This window comes from Chelonia mydas, chromosome 1 (assembly GCF_015237465.2).
Source record: "Chelonia mydas isolate rCheMyd1 chromosome 1, rCheMyd1.pri.v2, whole genome shotgun sequence".
Lineage (NCBI taxonomy): Eukaryota > Metazoa > Chordata > Testudines > Cheloniidae > Chelonia > Chelonia mydas.
In genome coordinates, this window is record NC_057849.1 from 39595040 (window position 1) to 39611455 (window position 16416).

General features: G+C 38.3%; 1 protein-coding gene across 8 annotated transcripts in view; it reads right to left on the bottom strand.

Moving 5' to 3' along the window:
* The window catches only part of PSPC1 (paraspeckle component 1), a 93556-nt gene that overhangs the window by 62447 nt on the left and 14693 nt on the right, over positions 1-16416 (bottom strand). The window contains exon 7 of one of the 8 annotated variants that reach the window (XM_043530281.1): positions 13083-13103. The exons of the other annotated variants lie outside the window; for them this stretch is intronic. Coding sequence (XP_043386216.1) covers positions 13098-13103 — 6 coding nt within the window. The 3' untranslated portion in view covers positions 13083-13097. Of the gene's footprint in view, positions 1-13082; positions 13104-16416 lie in introns of those variants that run through there. 8 annotated transcript variants of the gene reach the window in all.

The window sequence follows — 16416 nt, forward strand, 5'->3', positions numbered from 1 at the left end:
AAAAGGGCAGCATACTTAAAGTGAAGTCAGAAAACTTAAAGGAGCAACGAGCATCTGTCCCTCTCACACACACACACGCTGTGTGTCTGTGAAACACACGCACTCTGTCTTTCACGCTCACCTCCCAACATATACTTGTATTGTTGTTTTTACTTCTTGATACTGTACTTCTTTCAAAGTGTGTTATTTTAGTTTTTTGACTGGTCTATGCATTTCATAACTTTTATTTCTCTCTTATGCTTAAATTTAATTATTTGAGTAGTGAGTTCTAAAATGCCTAACCTGTCCTTGCTGGAATAATTACCCCTATGTTAACTTTTTAAAAATATATATTATATCTAGTTTTCTGGTTTCTACCGGTGGCACACATTACCTTGATATAGTGCATATAACAAAATTCATTCCGCACATGGATGGAAAAAATTAGAGGGTACACAGATGGGTACTCCCTCTTAAAAAACAGAAGTTAATATCACACAGGCATTTCTTTTCTCTCCCCCTGCCTTTTTTCCCCATTATTCAAAGCACCATTCAAAATAGGCTCCTTCTCTCACAGAGGATACCGCATCCCAAGCTCACAAAGCAGTTTGTGCTGCCTAGCTCTCCTTTGCTTCTGGGAACTACTTCAAGATAAGCTCACAAAGGAAAAAACTGGACTTGTGCCCTTTTTTGCTTCTTAATTGTATATAAACCAGGACTGAAAGGGTTTATTTAAAAAACCTGCTTTTAATTAGAAATTCAGGATCTATCTAGACTATGTTGACTGGAATGCTAATGAAATTACACCACCACAAGAGCCCAGAGAATTTTAGTACTGTGTTTGTTATCAATCCAACTTTAACAGCTAACCTTTCAATAACGAAAGTCTTGATTCAACACCCTCAGAACTTCAATTAAAATATAAAGAGCTCACATTAAACATCTCTTAGAGCTCTTGCTGATCTATTGGACCTATCCATCAAAACAAGAGAAGTTTAGATTTTACATTCCTGATGTAAATCTTTTTATGTTTTTCGTCTTGAACAACTAAGTCTTTCAGGCCTTCTTTATATATCAAAACTAAGAGGGCATAAGCTCAATTCTTTTTTTAAAGAAAGTGTCTGCAAGTCACTTTAAAAAACACATTTTTTTAAAAGCAAATGAGAATCAAACAGTTCCTACATTTTTATTCTTGGTTCCCAGGAGCTGTAAAGCACAGCTTAGGAACTGAGGAAGCAGCAGGCATGAAAAAAATCTAGCTTCATGTTCCTCACTACCATTTCAATTACTCCAAAAATGTAAACGTACAAAAAAAAATCTAATTCAATAATAATCCATCTTACCATATTTGTTGCTATTTAAACATAGGATAAACATCATACCAATTTGTGACCAGACTTCACTTTTCATACACACTTATTGCTTACAATGTACTAGTGACAAAAATCAACTATTTTGAGAAATAAAATAGTGCTTACCTGTAAAAATAGTTATTTAAAAGCAATATCCACTTTATCCAAGCTCATGGTGTGTCCTTATGTTCAAATGTCCAGGAATGGATATTAAAGGATTTTATGCAATAACTTATCCTCCAGTCATTTACTTTATATTTGATTTAACTAACAGTAGTAGTTTAACATCACAGTAGTTGAATCTCAAGGAAAACTGGAGGATGTGTTGCAATATGGAGAATAGATTACCTTCAGAGAACCTCAGTTACAAACTTTTCAATTAATTCCATACTCCACAAATCCCCACCTGTGGAGGCTGCAGAGATGAAGAGCTGTCTTACCCAGTAAGAGAGAAAGCTGGACTAACTGTACCACCTGTACATGTAGAAATACAGCAAAAAAAATCTTAACTTTAAAGTTACGAAATTTTAAAACAATGCAATGTTTAATACATTATATACATTAACAATGCATATGACAGAGGAGCTAATTAAATCTTTGGACCCAGATAGAGGGGGCATTAGATACTTGAAAAGAACTGTCTATCTTCTGAAGATTAAATTTAAAATATGAGATGCCATGACAAGATAGAAAAATCGAATTAAAAGTATACCTAATTGGTTCCAGGGAGAACCCCCCCCCCCCCAAAAAATCACGTCTCATAGTTGAAGTGCAACAGACACATAAAATGAAATTCTGGTACTATTTTTTGATGAAATGCGAAATATAACCCCACTGCCTTATCTTTACAAAATTTTGAAAGAGAGGAAGAGGAGCAGAGCCAATTTCAAAGCCTGGCAAACACAGTATTTCTTTTCAGCAGAAAGCTTAACTATTTTTCCAGTTTAAATGTTTTTCTTACAATGGAACATGTACTGTTTCACAGTATATACCGGCAATTAGTTATATATTTCTAATATGTTTTATCATACAATCAACTTGGGTAGTGCCAAGCATTTTGGACATGCATCACCACAACCAATTATTTATTGTATACCACAATATAGCCAAAAGTCAAATTTTCCAACAGAGGTGGAAACATAGCAACTCTCATAATCACACTGAAGTTCTTATAAGGATACTTTCAGCATAAATCTTTATATACTGAACTGATAACTTGCATATAAATACGGCCCTACCAAATTCACAGCCATGTAAAATGCATCACGGACCGTGAAATCTGGTCTTTTGTGTGCTTTTATCCTATACTATACAGATTTCCCAGGGGGAGACCAGCATATCTCAAATTGGGGGTCCTGCCCAAAAGGGAGTTGGGGGAGGCAGGGGGGGTGTCTCGCAAGGCTATTTTAGGGGGGTTGCAGTATTGCCACCATTATTTGTGCACTGCCTTCAGAGCTCAGTGGCTGGAGAGTGGCAACTGTTGGCCAGCCGCCCAGCTCTGAAAGAAGCGCCCCGCCAGCAGCAGTGCAGAAGTAAGGGTGGCAATACCATACTGTGCCACCCTTACTTCTGCGATGCTGCCTTCAAAGTTGGGTGGCCAGAGAGTGCAGCTGCTGACTGAGGGCCCAGCTTTGCAGGTAGCAGCAGAGAAGTAAGGGTGGCAATACCATACCATCCTTACTTCTATGCTGCTGCTGGCAGCAGCTCTGCCTTCACAGCTGGGCACCCGGCCAGCAGCCGCCGCTCTCCAGTTGCCCAGCTCTGAAGGCAGCACTGCTGCGAGCAACAGCACAGAAGCAAGGGTAGCAGTACTGCAACCCCACCCCTACAATAACCATACAACCCCTCCACAACTCCTTTTTGGGTCAGGACCCCAACAATTACAACACTATGAAATTTCAGATTTAACTAGCTGAAATAATTAAATTTACTATTTTTAAAATTCTATGACCATGAAATTGACCAAAATGGACTGTGAATTTGGTAGGGACCTACATATAAAATAATGTTGCAGACTGAAAGGATGTGTCCCTGGTTGGGGAAGTAAAAATATTTTACTTGTAAATTATATTTCTCTGACAGGTTTTAGGTCAGTCCATACATACATCGCCTTTATCTACACCACACACTGTAAAGCGGAAAGAAGCACCAATGACATGACAAATTTTATTGGCACGAAGCCAGGCACCATCCCATCTCTCCCTAAATTTCCAACAACCACTGCCATACAGATTAGAAGATTGTTATTAACTATTCAAACAGAGAGAAGGGTGTATAACACAAGTCTCAGCAAACGAGGAAGCAAATTATATGAATGAAACTAATACAGAAAAGTGTTTTAATTTATTCACGAGACAAAAATGCAATACATCAAACTGAGCCGACTATATGGTAAGCAAAACCTATACTAAAATAGAGGTGAGTACTAAAAAAAAAAAAAAGTAAGCTGATAATTTGGACTAATCCAAATCAAGTGAAATACTGTTTAAAATTTAAAAATGACATCCTCACTGATTCAGACCAGTCTATACAATCTTGCTTAAGCGTAAAAACAGCACTTTTCATCCCAACATCTGAGGTAGCTTTACAAAGGAGAGGTATTAAGATCTCTGCCCTGACTGCTGATGCTTGCAGGCCTGTTTTTACAAATTGCAGGTATGCACTGGAGCCAAACTTAGTTAGGGATTCCCTGTTAGGAATTACTGTTAGATGTTTAAGAATATTGTATTGTGTGTGTTTGTGATGTATATATATTGGGGGGGGGGGGGGGGGGGGGGGGGGGGGAGAGGAAGGAGAGGGGAGGAAGGGAGCAGCTGCTCAAAATTCTTGAGTGAGTTCAGCCAAACCCAGAGGAAGACAGCCATTATGGAAGGGAGGTGAAGTTCTTTGCCCTGAGGGCTAAAGGTGATAGACCTACTTTTACTAGCTGCAGTAAGAAAATAACTACAAGGAGAAGGATTCCAGCCTATTCAAAGAACTGGGCACCTGTCACTTGTTCAGAGCAGGATGGTGCAGTGACATAAATGCCCAAACAGCAGATCACAGTTTTAAATGCATAGGATTTGTGTCCTGTGTACCATTTGGTACTGAAGAAATCTTCCCTCTCCCCGTCACCCTCCTCCCAATTACATATACATCACAAACACACACAATACAGTATGTTTGATACCGTTTTTGTTTGCATGGTATTTACTGTATTGCTATAACAACATCATGTTTAAATGTATAAGGAGTCTTAATTAACCTGCACACTGTCTTCCCATAATTTTTAGTCTGAGCAGTTTTACTACATTGTTGTGCTCTTATTTCAAACCAGAGCAACTCAGGATATGGACATCCACTACTGTCCAAATCTGCACATTTATCTTCTGTGTTACTATTTACAGGTGGGCGTGCCACTGTCAAAATAGACTGAACCCACTCGCTATTCCTGCAGTAAAATGGAATTATAGGGGTACTTGTAAAATCAAACTTTAGTGGATTACACCTGGCATTATGCAAATGTACAGAAAAACATGATCCCTGTCATAAAGAATTTACAATTAACCTAATTAAAGATATAAGTGTAATACAGAAGCAAGGGCAAGATATCAGGACGCATGTAGTGGTGTCAATAAAGTGAGGGTAGGATTCTAATCCCTGTCATAGGCTGAATTGAGGACCAAAATGCAGCTCTGTAGGTCTCATCCATGAAGGGCTCCTCTTTCTGGATTGGTCTTTGTTAGAAAATTTTATTTGTTTTAACTTGGAGCACTCAAGTCAGATTACAATTTTGACCAGAACATATCCTGATCTATTTTGATCGCCAAGATGTATTCAGCAACATGTTATCTAATCCGAGTGCTCCCAACTGTGTTCCAGCATAAAATTCTATAATGTATGCCCTTTTATTTTACAAGACAGCTGTTGATCTCACTGAGTGACCCTTAACATTGCTGTGGGCACCTTCTAAAAACAAGCTTCTTTAAATTGCAGACTTCGACCCATTTGGTTGACAGCCTTTGGAAGCTTTAAAACTATTTCTGGATTCATCGAGCCAGTCAGCCATTCATCTGAACACTTATGAAAAAGAACTAGTACACAAATTTACTGTTTTCTTAATAATCATGTAAAAGGCTGCTAAAAGAAAAGAGCAACTCACTACTCTAGGGGAAAAAATGGCAACTAGAACTAAATTTAAAGTGTGCCAACAGGCTCAAAGGGAGACATACACAGAGCTGCAAGAACTAATTTCAGTATTTCTTATGGGAGGTCTGAGATTAAAATTATCAGACAATAAGAGCATTAGCCTCTACTGAATAACCAGTGAGAGCATAAAGCTTAGGTTTGTAAAGCACAGAACTGAAGCTTGAGTAATTCTCAATGTTGATCAAAACAGTTACAAAAAAGATAGAGGATTTTTACTTAACAGGACAACACGCACCTTGACATCAAAAGACACTCACAAAATCATATAATGCACATCCTGGTTCTCCTAAAATTAAGTAATTTAACCCCACTGTTACTGAATAGTTAAACTTTCACACATCAAGCCTTAGCATCTGTAAGTCCAAGATGAGGTCCATGTCCCAGAAAAAAAAGATGGGAAGCTGTGGGAGAGTCTGCACCTGTATCTAAACAGGTAACCCAGATCTGCAAACCAGGTTTCCTTGTATTCACTGAGAATGTTAATAGTTCCATCGATGGGTGCCAAAACTGAATTCCAGAGATGCGAATATTGACAAGAAAAGATACCATTCCCCTGGATATACTTATCCTACCTGCTAGATGGTAGATTATCCCTCGCTCTAGATAATAGGTTCTTAGAACAATTACAAACTTTCCTAACCACAGAAACAGGAGACTGGATTGTTAATCAAGCCAAGAATTCTCAATCTCAAGAGAATCTGCACAGATATGATTTCTATGGCTCAGACAGATGGACGAATCGGGCTAAAACTTAAAAGTTTCTCTCTTCTCAGCTTGAGTGTGCGCGCACGTGTGTGTGTGTGTGTGTATATATATATATACATATATATATACACACATATATATATGGGGTCTTCAAAGCAAACTGATCCTCACTAATTGGGGGAGGGGAGAGAAAAGGGCTGGGCGAATAAATAACTAATTTTGGTCCCATTTAAAAAAACAGATTTACACTTTCTAGTGACAGACCACCTGATCCTCATCTCTTCAAAAGCTGCCCTAATTTGCTGATGAAGTTCTGGAAGCAGTGTTATCCTCAGAGAGAAAAGATTTGCTGGAGCAGTATGCTCTTGCAGGAGTCCAATGTTGGGAATCAGACTTTTCTGGTGGTCACTTATGGAGAGCTTCATAACTGGCAATGTAAATTTAGTGTCCAGGACTTGAGCATTAACAGTAAGTGCTGGAATGAAACTGCATCATTTGATTTCATCTGCCTCACAGAAAAGGAGAGGGCTTCACCGTTATCAGACATAAAATGGATGAAGCAGGACATCATAAGTAAATAAAATCATGTGATAGTATAAAATGAGCATGCAAACCACAATTAACTCAAAATATTTGTGTCAGCTGTATTTAAGGTCTCTGTTGGCATGCTAGTGCTGTCTAGGGCTCTAAACAAGATGTTTATCAACTCACCTTGAGTGCATTTGCATACACAAGAAATATATTTACAAGAGCTTTTCCTTCAGTTTCTTGATTTGTCAACCATATTGAAAGAACTAAACCAAGAAAACTAGATATAAAAGTATAGAAAAAGGAACTGGTGAGAGAATAGCCTCTGTGCCTTCTGCAAGACTCAACAAAACTGTGAGTCTGAAGAAACAGTTGCATGGATTCACACTAGTGATTTCTGCTTATTTTACTGTGATCCTGCCCACTGCATGATGCAGACAAAAGCTTAGTATGTATGAACTGACAAGTCTTCTAAATTCTGTTTTCTAAAATCACCTGTTTGTATGTTCTTATGAAAAAACTGAAATTTAATGTACATTTTGTTCAAAAATATTCTGTACAAACACTGAAAATATGACTGCAACATTAAACTAAAAAGAACTAACCAAGATTAAAACCGTATATTGAATACCTCCAAATAACCTGGGTAAGACTATTTTTGCACATATCATAGGAAAATCAAAACCTTTTTACTCAATACTACGTTCTAAAGAATCTAAACATTCCTACTTCACTCTGTATGAAGTGCGAGTTACAACTAAAATTCAAGTTTTTCTTTAAATGAATACATCTGAGCCAAAGTCGGTGGTTACTATATTACTGAAAAATGACATTAATGACACGTGTTTAGAAGCCCAATATAAGACTAGAAATCAGTTCCCAACCTGCATAAAATACTATCTGAGCAAGGGAAAAAATTCTGCTTGATTTGTTTTTGAAAGTTTTCCTACCACAAAGCAGGATGCTGGAATTCTCTTACTGACCTATTCCTGACGTTCCCAAACTGTGTATATAACCTTGTTTGAAGTGGTACACTGGAACAGGGTGGTCTGTCCCCCTTTAAGGGGAAATGAGGCCCAAGGCCAGCCAAACCCTGTTCCATTATATAGCCCCTTTAAGGAAAAAGATATTCAGGAGAGCAGCAAACTAACTGAGGCATGGGAGCCAGGTGTTAGATAGCTACCTCCTTAATACCATAAAATCCAGCTATTAGGTGACTTCCAAGAAGATTAAGGAGAGGGTAGACATCTTGGAAAGCAGAACTGCAGGGGAGCACTGAGTCAGGAGATACACTCCTTGACAGGGGAACCAGAATCAGAAGGGAAGCTGGCAGGCTGGGGAAGCCTGCCTGAATCACCACCCAAACCCATGGCATGGCTAAACTATGACCTGTGAGCAGCATGTGGCTCTTTTACAGTTAAAATGCGGCTCCCAGAGCCCCCAACATACCTCCTCCCCATTCTCCACCTACAAGATTGGGCAGGGTGGAGCTAGGGGCTTCTGCCCTGCAGCTGAGTGGTGGAACTAGGGTCTTTTGCCCTGCAGTGGGGTGGTGGGACTAAGGGCTTCAGCCCTGCAGGTGGTGTCTAAGGGCTTTAGCCCAGTGGGGAGAAGAACGGACAATGGGGAAAAAGCTCTGCACCCTGGCAGGCACCGCCCAGTGGGACAGGCTGTGCACATCTTGCAGCTCTCCAACTTCTGAATATTACTGTATGTGACTCAGAGGGTCAATAAGTTTGGCCACTCCTGCCAGAGAGGACAACTGTGGGGGCCTGAGACGAAGAGGACACAGTGCGTCAATTCAAGGACCAAGGGAGTTTCCGTGGAAAAGGCTGTAACCTAGATACTGGTGGGCTGGGGAAGCCTGCTTGAATCCTAGCATAATCCAGTGAAGATGGGCTATGGAATCCCTTAACCAAGAGGAAGGAACTGTGAGTCCAGGGACCAGGGCAAGAGGAAATCTGTGGGAATGTCTCCACGGAAGCCTAGGGCTGCAGTGGAATTGGCAGAAATCTCTGGTTCAAAGAACTGGATGGGAACCAGGAACAAGGATGATAGGAGCTGAAGCTGCCTGATTCCCAGGTAAAGCATTCCCCACTACCACCTCTGCGCTCCTCCCTTCTTAGCCTTCCTTGCACTCCCCACATACCCACCATCAGAGCCTTCCCTGCACTCCAACCAAAATAACTACACTCAGTCTAACCTCTGACTTCAAAAAATTCTCCCATTGTGCATCAGGACAAAAATTAAAGCTTCTGAAGTTGTTTCACAAAAACAAAACTTCAGAAGAGAGAGAAATCCCAAAATAGCCTGGTGTTAAAGGCACACACCTAAACTAGGCAGAGCCGGGAACTGAACCAGTGTCTCCCACATCCAAGGAGAGTGTCCTGACCACCAAGCTATTCAGGGATGGGTGAGAGCCTGGTTTGCACCAGTACTTCCATCTTGAACTCGAGAAATCTTTTTCCAACTGAATTTTTGTCAAAGCAGGTGGGTGCCTGCAAAATTTCAATGAACTGGCATTTCCCGACAAAAAATGTTTTGTCAAATAATTCCTGATCAACTGTCCTCTAACTCTCCCACCCAAACTCCCCCCAGCTAATCCCCCTTCTCTTCTAATTTTTTCCCAGGCAGATCTCCACCAGCCAAATTCAAAAATTTATTTTAGTACAAGTTTGTGAATATTCAAGTAAACCTATTAAGGCCAAAAATAAACATGCACAAAAGAAATAAAATTGAATGTGGTACTTCAAATATCTTTAAAAAAATAAAAATAAGGAGATGTGTCAACCAGTAAAGTTTTGGAACCATTGATCTTAGCAGGTGTTGGAAACCTATAAGGAATTTCAGGCTAATTATTGACTCCATCTTGAATATATGGAATGTGGAAATAAACCTTTGGCAGAGGGGACCAGAGTCTACAACAGACAGGTCCTGGTGGTAGGAACTTCAGGAGCACCCAGTTCTAAAGAGAAGGCTCAGACTAGAGTTCATAGTGTTATTCTGGAATTACATTTTTGTTAATAAAAGCAGGCTCTCTCTATGAACATGCAGCTTTCCCGTGTAGCTGGGTGGTGACTCTACCTGCTTTACACCCTCCCACTGCAGAAACAATGAGAAAAGGAGAGAAACAGGTTAAGAATTTTAGACAGTATCCTCCCATACTAATACTCAAAAAAATGTTTACTTTCATTAATACAGCAGCTACCTGCAAAACTGGAAGACCACTTTCATACAGCTTTGCTAAACAAAATATATATATGAAAAATACAAACACAAATAGACATTTTGCTGTAAAAAGTGGGATCTACACTATGCATGCAGTGTTCTTCCCTACTGTAAGAAAATACGATAACTGCACCATTTATAGCTTTTAATTATTTTGTAATCTGAAAATGGAGAAGTTTTGTTTCTGAAAATAAAACTGATGTATTCTTAATGTTTGTTTAATGGCTGTTGCAGAATTGTGTCCATTACCATCTACAGGCTGCAATATATATTTCAGTGGGAGTTTTGTGCATGGAGGAAGCGTAAGGGCAAAAAAAAAAGTAACTGCTTTCCCTACAGCGTGCATCACCACCATCTTTTTGAAAGGAAACTTTTTAATGGTATTGCCAAACCAATTTAACAGAGTTACAAAGAAATGCTGAAACATGCCACACATTTAAAAACATTTGCCCTACCCCCAACCTACAGGACTTTATTCCAGGAAATGAACTTGATCCACCACTGAATAAAAAGCCAGAGCAGGAAAGTGTCACAGTCATGACTTTTGTTCATTTAGTTTTGTCAGTTTCATTTAGTCAAATCTGTCTTTTCAGAACACAGTTTTACATTTAAAAGACCTATAAAAGCTATTAAGGTGTCAAACAAACAATTTATCATTACATGCATCTGTATGTATACTGGATTACAATGAGGAGAACATTTCTAAGTGAAACACTTCAGTAACATTTTTATAAAGCAGTTTGTTTAATTTACAGCAGTTTATGCTGAGGAACAGAGTACTATTCATGGACTACTTGGATGAGTCAGGATCTGAAAAGCACACTCTAAGTTGACCAAATTATTATAGAAGCTAATTGGCATTTATTGATAGTAGACGGCTTGCTGTCACACACTGGTTTGAACAGACATTCAGTTGACCTTGTTTACTTAAAGTATTTATGTGGCACAAGAGAATTTCTTCAAAGGGCAAAAAAGGGTTAAAAGAAGAAAAGAATATTAGTTTTACCACAAGTGCCCAACCCTGCATTCAAAATTCACAAAGTTAGCACGGCCTTTAGATGTACAAGAAAATCAGAATGATTGAAGTGCAGTTCTATTCACTAATGTCTTTTCTTTTCTTTTTTTTTTTTTAACCTAAGGGCCAGGGTGTGTAATTGACCAATCCTGTTTTTCCTGTTTAGGGGCCCTCAACTGACCCTCTCCTTTTCTATCTCATCACAAGTAGAACTCATGCTTATTACTGGTGTTTATTTGCACATCAGCATGAGACAGGGCCAGCCACAACAGCAGCACCTTCAAGAGAGAAAAGAAACAGAGGAAACAAGTTTTTTCCCTACACTCAGTTTTGCAATGGAGTTGGAAGGAAAAAATCCTTAAAAAAACACTTGCCACCATTTGTTTGTGGGGGAGGGGGAAAAGAGAAAAGGATGGCACTATAAGTTCTTTTTCTCTGTTCTGCTCCCAGCTCTTTTAGGGCTTCTGCGTTTTGAAGCTACTAGAGATACTTCTATTCATGCAACCTCTGCTGTGGCGGGCTCCTTACTCTGAAGTCTATGGAACATAGGTAGAAGCCCCACTGTTCAGGTAAGGAAACAAATGGGAAGTCAACTAAACATCTACAATTAACAATTTTTTAAAAGACCAAGGGGCAAAATTCTTAGAAGAGTAAGTGACTTAGGAGCCTAAATCCCATTAACTTTCTATGACATTCAGTTAAACGCCTATGTCACTTTTGAAAACAGAACTTGGGGTAAAATTTTCAAAAACACCAAAGTCTATACCATGATTTCCTCTTTTAAAGATCAGTACATAGATCTTAAGTGCGATGGCATTGTTCAATCCTTATAACTAGTGTTTTAGCAGGTTACAATACTCCATTTGATCTTATTATATATACTTTTTCTTATGTCGCTGCTGCAGAACCATCTCTCTAAGAACACAATTCCTGCATATTCTGCCTATTTTTGGTAGACCTGCCCAGAAAGCTCAATATTTTTGTTAGTACTGGTTCAGAATGATCATCTCCACGTCTCCCACCCAAAGAGGAAAGTGAATTAAAAGAACAGATTTTAAGCACTGAAACGAACATTTGGGGAAATGGTTTTGATACATACGCACACAACGTTCACTTTAGCATCCAACTGAGAGGTTTTTAAACATTATGCAATTTGAATAGGTTTACTAAGCATTGTGCAGGAGGTCAGACTAGATGATCATAATGGTCCCTTCTGACCTTAGTATCTATGAATCTATGAAAAAAAGTATAATTTTTGAAGTTATTTGTGCTCAAGGGTAAGAAATATCACACTATAAAGCAAATATTTATGTGGCTAATAAATAAAATGCTGCATTTGTTATCCACTGTAGACAAGTTCCCCTTCTAGCAAGGAACAGTATTCATGCAAAGTGCCAGTTATCTGAAGAGATTAAGCAGGAAAAAGGTAACAATTTCCAAACTAAATTAGAACAAAACTCAATGACTGAAAATTGTATAGAATTTATATAGTGATCTTTGAGCTATAAAGGCAGACGTCTGTGAGCACCAACCTTTAGACATTAAGAAACCAGAACCCTAAACAGTATAAAAAATAGGATTTAAGGGTACTCTCGCTGCATTACAGGTAACACTAATTACTGAAGTAAATCCTTAGACAACCCTTGGAAAAGGTCGTCCATTAAGCCAGAGAGCAAGCAGATTCCTGATTTTGTAAATTCAATATTACTTCTTTGAGGAAGCAGACCAAATCAGCCTTTCAAAGACTTAAAACAGCTTAAATCAGAAAATGTTTTTTGGCTTATATTTTTGTCAGTTCAAAATAAAACTGAGAAACACTGACTAATAACTGAATCAAATGCAATTAGTAGAGCATATTAAAAAATAGCAATCAAACTCTTTTCAAAAGAAGTGCTCTTTTAGTCGAACATATTGAAAATCAAAGTTTAAGAGTGAAAAAATAATTAAAGATATGGAAAGTAACCTAGTGAATGAAGATAGCCTAATATAAGATCCTTGCATGAAGGGTTCCAATTCTGGTAATTATTACACTTACCATTTAGGTCCTTCTTTAAAACTGAACAGTGAAAAGGATAGGATATAAGTGAAGGAAGCTTATATTTTCAAAGCTTTTAAGAAACAAAAACAAGTATTAGAAACAATTACTAATTTCTTTCCATATACAAAAATGATATTAGAGTGTATGATCTTCTAAGGATTAAAGAAACATGCCATAATTACAGTTTGCTGGCAAAGACTGGATACAGTGAAAATCATCCATGAATATATTCATATTATAGAAATTACTGTTTCATCCACAACAATCAAAGTTTGAGGCTTCAAATACAGAAGTAAACATTCTCAATATTGATAAAATGGCAGTCTAATGCAAAGACAAATTAGCAGATCAAATCTTCTTACAATCTACAAGTCTGAGTTAGAAACTGATCACTTAAAGGGAATATGATCATAGAAAAAAAACCTATTCATTAATCTGATGGCAGAATTCAGATTCACCCCTTCACGATATCCTGAAATTAGCTGTTCATCTTTCCGGTTTATTCCAAAACCAGATGTTTTTAATAAAGAAGCTCTTGTTCACACTTTAAAATTACTGTTATTTATAGTTATCTACAGATGTGCTGTAATGTACATATACGAAATTGGTTTCATCTGCTACATTCAAAAGTAAAAGTTGTGTAAGTATAATATGGATTCCTTCCATTAGAAACCACTGTTAGAGAAAAAGTTCCATAATCATGTAAATTACTGTATTTTAATTTTTGCACAGCTTTAAAAATGCTTTTGGAATGAAAGTCAACTTATCACTACAATACTAGAATCACTAAACATGACCTGAAAACCATGAGATAGTTAAATAGTAGTATTTGGAATCTGCCATTTCAAGTTCATATGACATATCCCAATTTAAAATAAATTTATGTGCAACCATTTTTGTGTAACTCATACCAGTTGTAGTAGCTTCATACTGTATGACTATTACAAAATATACATACAATTTCCTGCAGCAGCACTGTTTCAGGTGATCACAAATTACTCAGAGTGGCACTCAATGGAACAGTTACCCAAGTTTCTTCAAAAAGAGCTTACAGTAAGTACACCACCGCTTTGCTCCCCCAAAAAGGCATCCTGACCACTTCAATGTGTGGAACAGTATAAATTAAAATACTTTCCACTTAAGCCATCCCTTTCTCTTCTCATGCTACATTCCGGTATATGTTCAGGACATCAATTTTAACGGAGGGTCTAATTTCAGTGAAATGACAGGATCTGAGGTTCATATTCATACAGCCTTAAAGATAATGATAGGTAAAAGACATGCTGTATGTAACAGATTATATGCTGTGGGTCCTTTAGACACTAATGTGAACTAGAGTCAAATCTGGCATTACAAGTATAGTCTCAAGATCTGTTATAAAATATTTAATCCCTTTATTTAAATATAATTTTGTAAGTTTTATAATACATAAATCCTATATAACCCTACGTTAAAAACTACACAGGAAGGGGCAATAGCAATATTTTAACCTTCAGACTTCTGAAATCTCCTTTTCTTCTATCACTTCCCTCACCCAAAAGAAAAAACATGCACAAGGCATACACATTTTCTTTTTCACAATGCAAGCATGTATAGAAATGAAGGAAAAAATCTGAAATATTTTTTGCAACAAGCTTTTTAGAGAGGTGTAATCAAACACAGATCTGACCAAAACCTCTAATAGCACTTGGCAATGCCTCACAGAAAACTATAACCCATGCCTTTTTTAGCTCCATTCCTATCACCACCACCTCAAAAAAAAAAAAAAAGGGGGGGGGGGGTGAAAAAAGGGAGTTTTGCTTGGAATAGCAAACGTGGTTTTGTATAGTTTTGCTAAAGAACCTCCTGGGATGTCTCAGTACATGCATGTTGGGTTCTCTTCAAGCTTAATAGTTAGTGTGATGGTGCTGAATATTTAACAATGATATTCTTTCTCCAAAATATGAAATCATTGAGGAACATGGTAAAAACAACCCAAAAGCTAAGGCCTTGTCTATACAGAAATTGTACTGCTTTACATATATTGGATATTTAAAGTGGCACAAGTCCCATAATGCAGACGGAGATATATTGGCATAAAGATGGCTTATACATGCATATTTTATTCCCCTTCCCAAAGACGATAGCTATAACAACATTACAACTGTGTCCACAAGAGGTGTTGTACTGATTTAAGTATTTCTGTAGAAAAGTCACCCCTCCCCCAACTAAAAGATCAATATAATTGTCCACAGACCAGGCCTAAGAGTCTAAAATTCTCCCTCTCTCATGATGTCATCATTTCACTAGAGCTCCAGACATCAGTATCTCCCAAATGTGATGGAGCATAAAAACTCTATACTGGGCTAAAAGGGGTTAAAAGACAGGACTGGGCCCAGGTTTCCACGCCCCGCCAGAGCATGCTCCAACTAGAGAAAGGATTGAAAAGGGAACAACCCAGCTCAGGAGGGAGGTAGACAGACCTACCCTGAAGGCTCCTGACAAGGGAGCTGGAGAAGACTCCCAGAGGAAATAAGACTGTGTGCAGAGCCCTGCTGAGGGCTGATAGTATGGTTGCCTTTTCTTTTCACTTTATATTGGACTTGGGGCGGTGGGGGGAAGCAGACAGTAACTTGGAGGGCGCTTTTGTGGGTCACATGCTGTTGACCCTCCTAGGGCCCCTAGGTTGGAGCCTGGTTGAGTGGTCAGGCCCAGGCCCCACACCATTGCCTCTACTACAGGAGAAATCCAAGCCATCTGCCCACCTCACTGCACCTCTAATTAAAAGAGGGCCTGAACTGTAAGACCTACCCACTGGGTAGTGACACTAGTGCTCTAACAACTAGGCCACCTAACCCAGTTCATGAAAAGGAATATATGCCCATTTTTTCTTTGCAGGTTACCTTTAGGCTTAATTTTAAGACCATTCTCCTTTTTTCACCCACAGTGAGAGAATCAAGATGGGCTGTATGTTAGGATTTGTCTACAGACAAACTTGTACCAATTTAGTTAAACTATGCAAGCCACTGCGTAAATACTCTTATTTCTGTTTAAAAGTGGCTTATTTTCCCTAACAGACTTAATCTAAACCAAAATATACCACTCAAACTAAAATAAGTGTTTACACAGGGGTTTGCACCACTTTAACTTAAGTGATATAAAATTAATGCCTTTAATAAAACCAGTGCAACTCTCCATGTAGACATGGCCTTAGCTATTATCTGCATTTCCATTCAGAAGCGAAAAACTGTTGTCTGACCTTGGAAAAAAAGTGGTAGTGTGTTTAGATTGCGGGATTATACAGGAGATAATACTTCCTGAATGTACAAAATATATGAATATCTAAAAACCTTCGCTTAGTTAAAATTCTGAATAACTGACCAGGAGGAATAAGAGCACTGTCA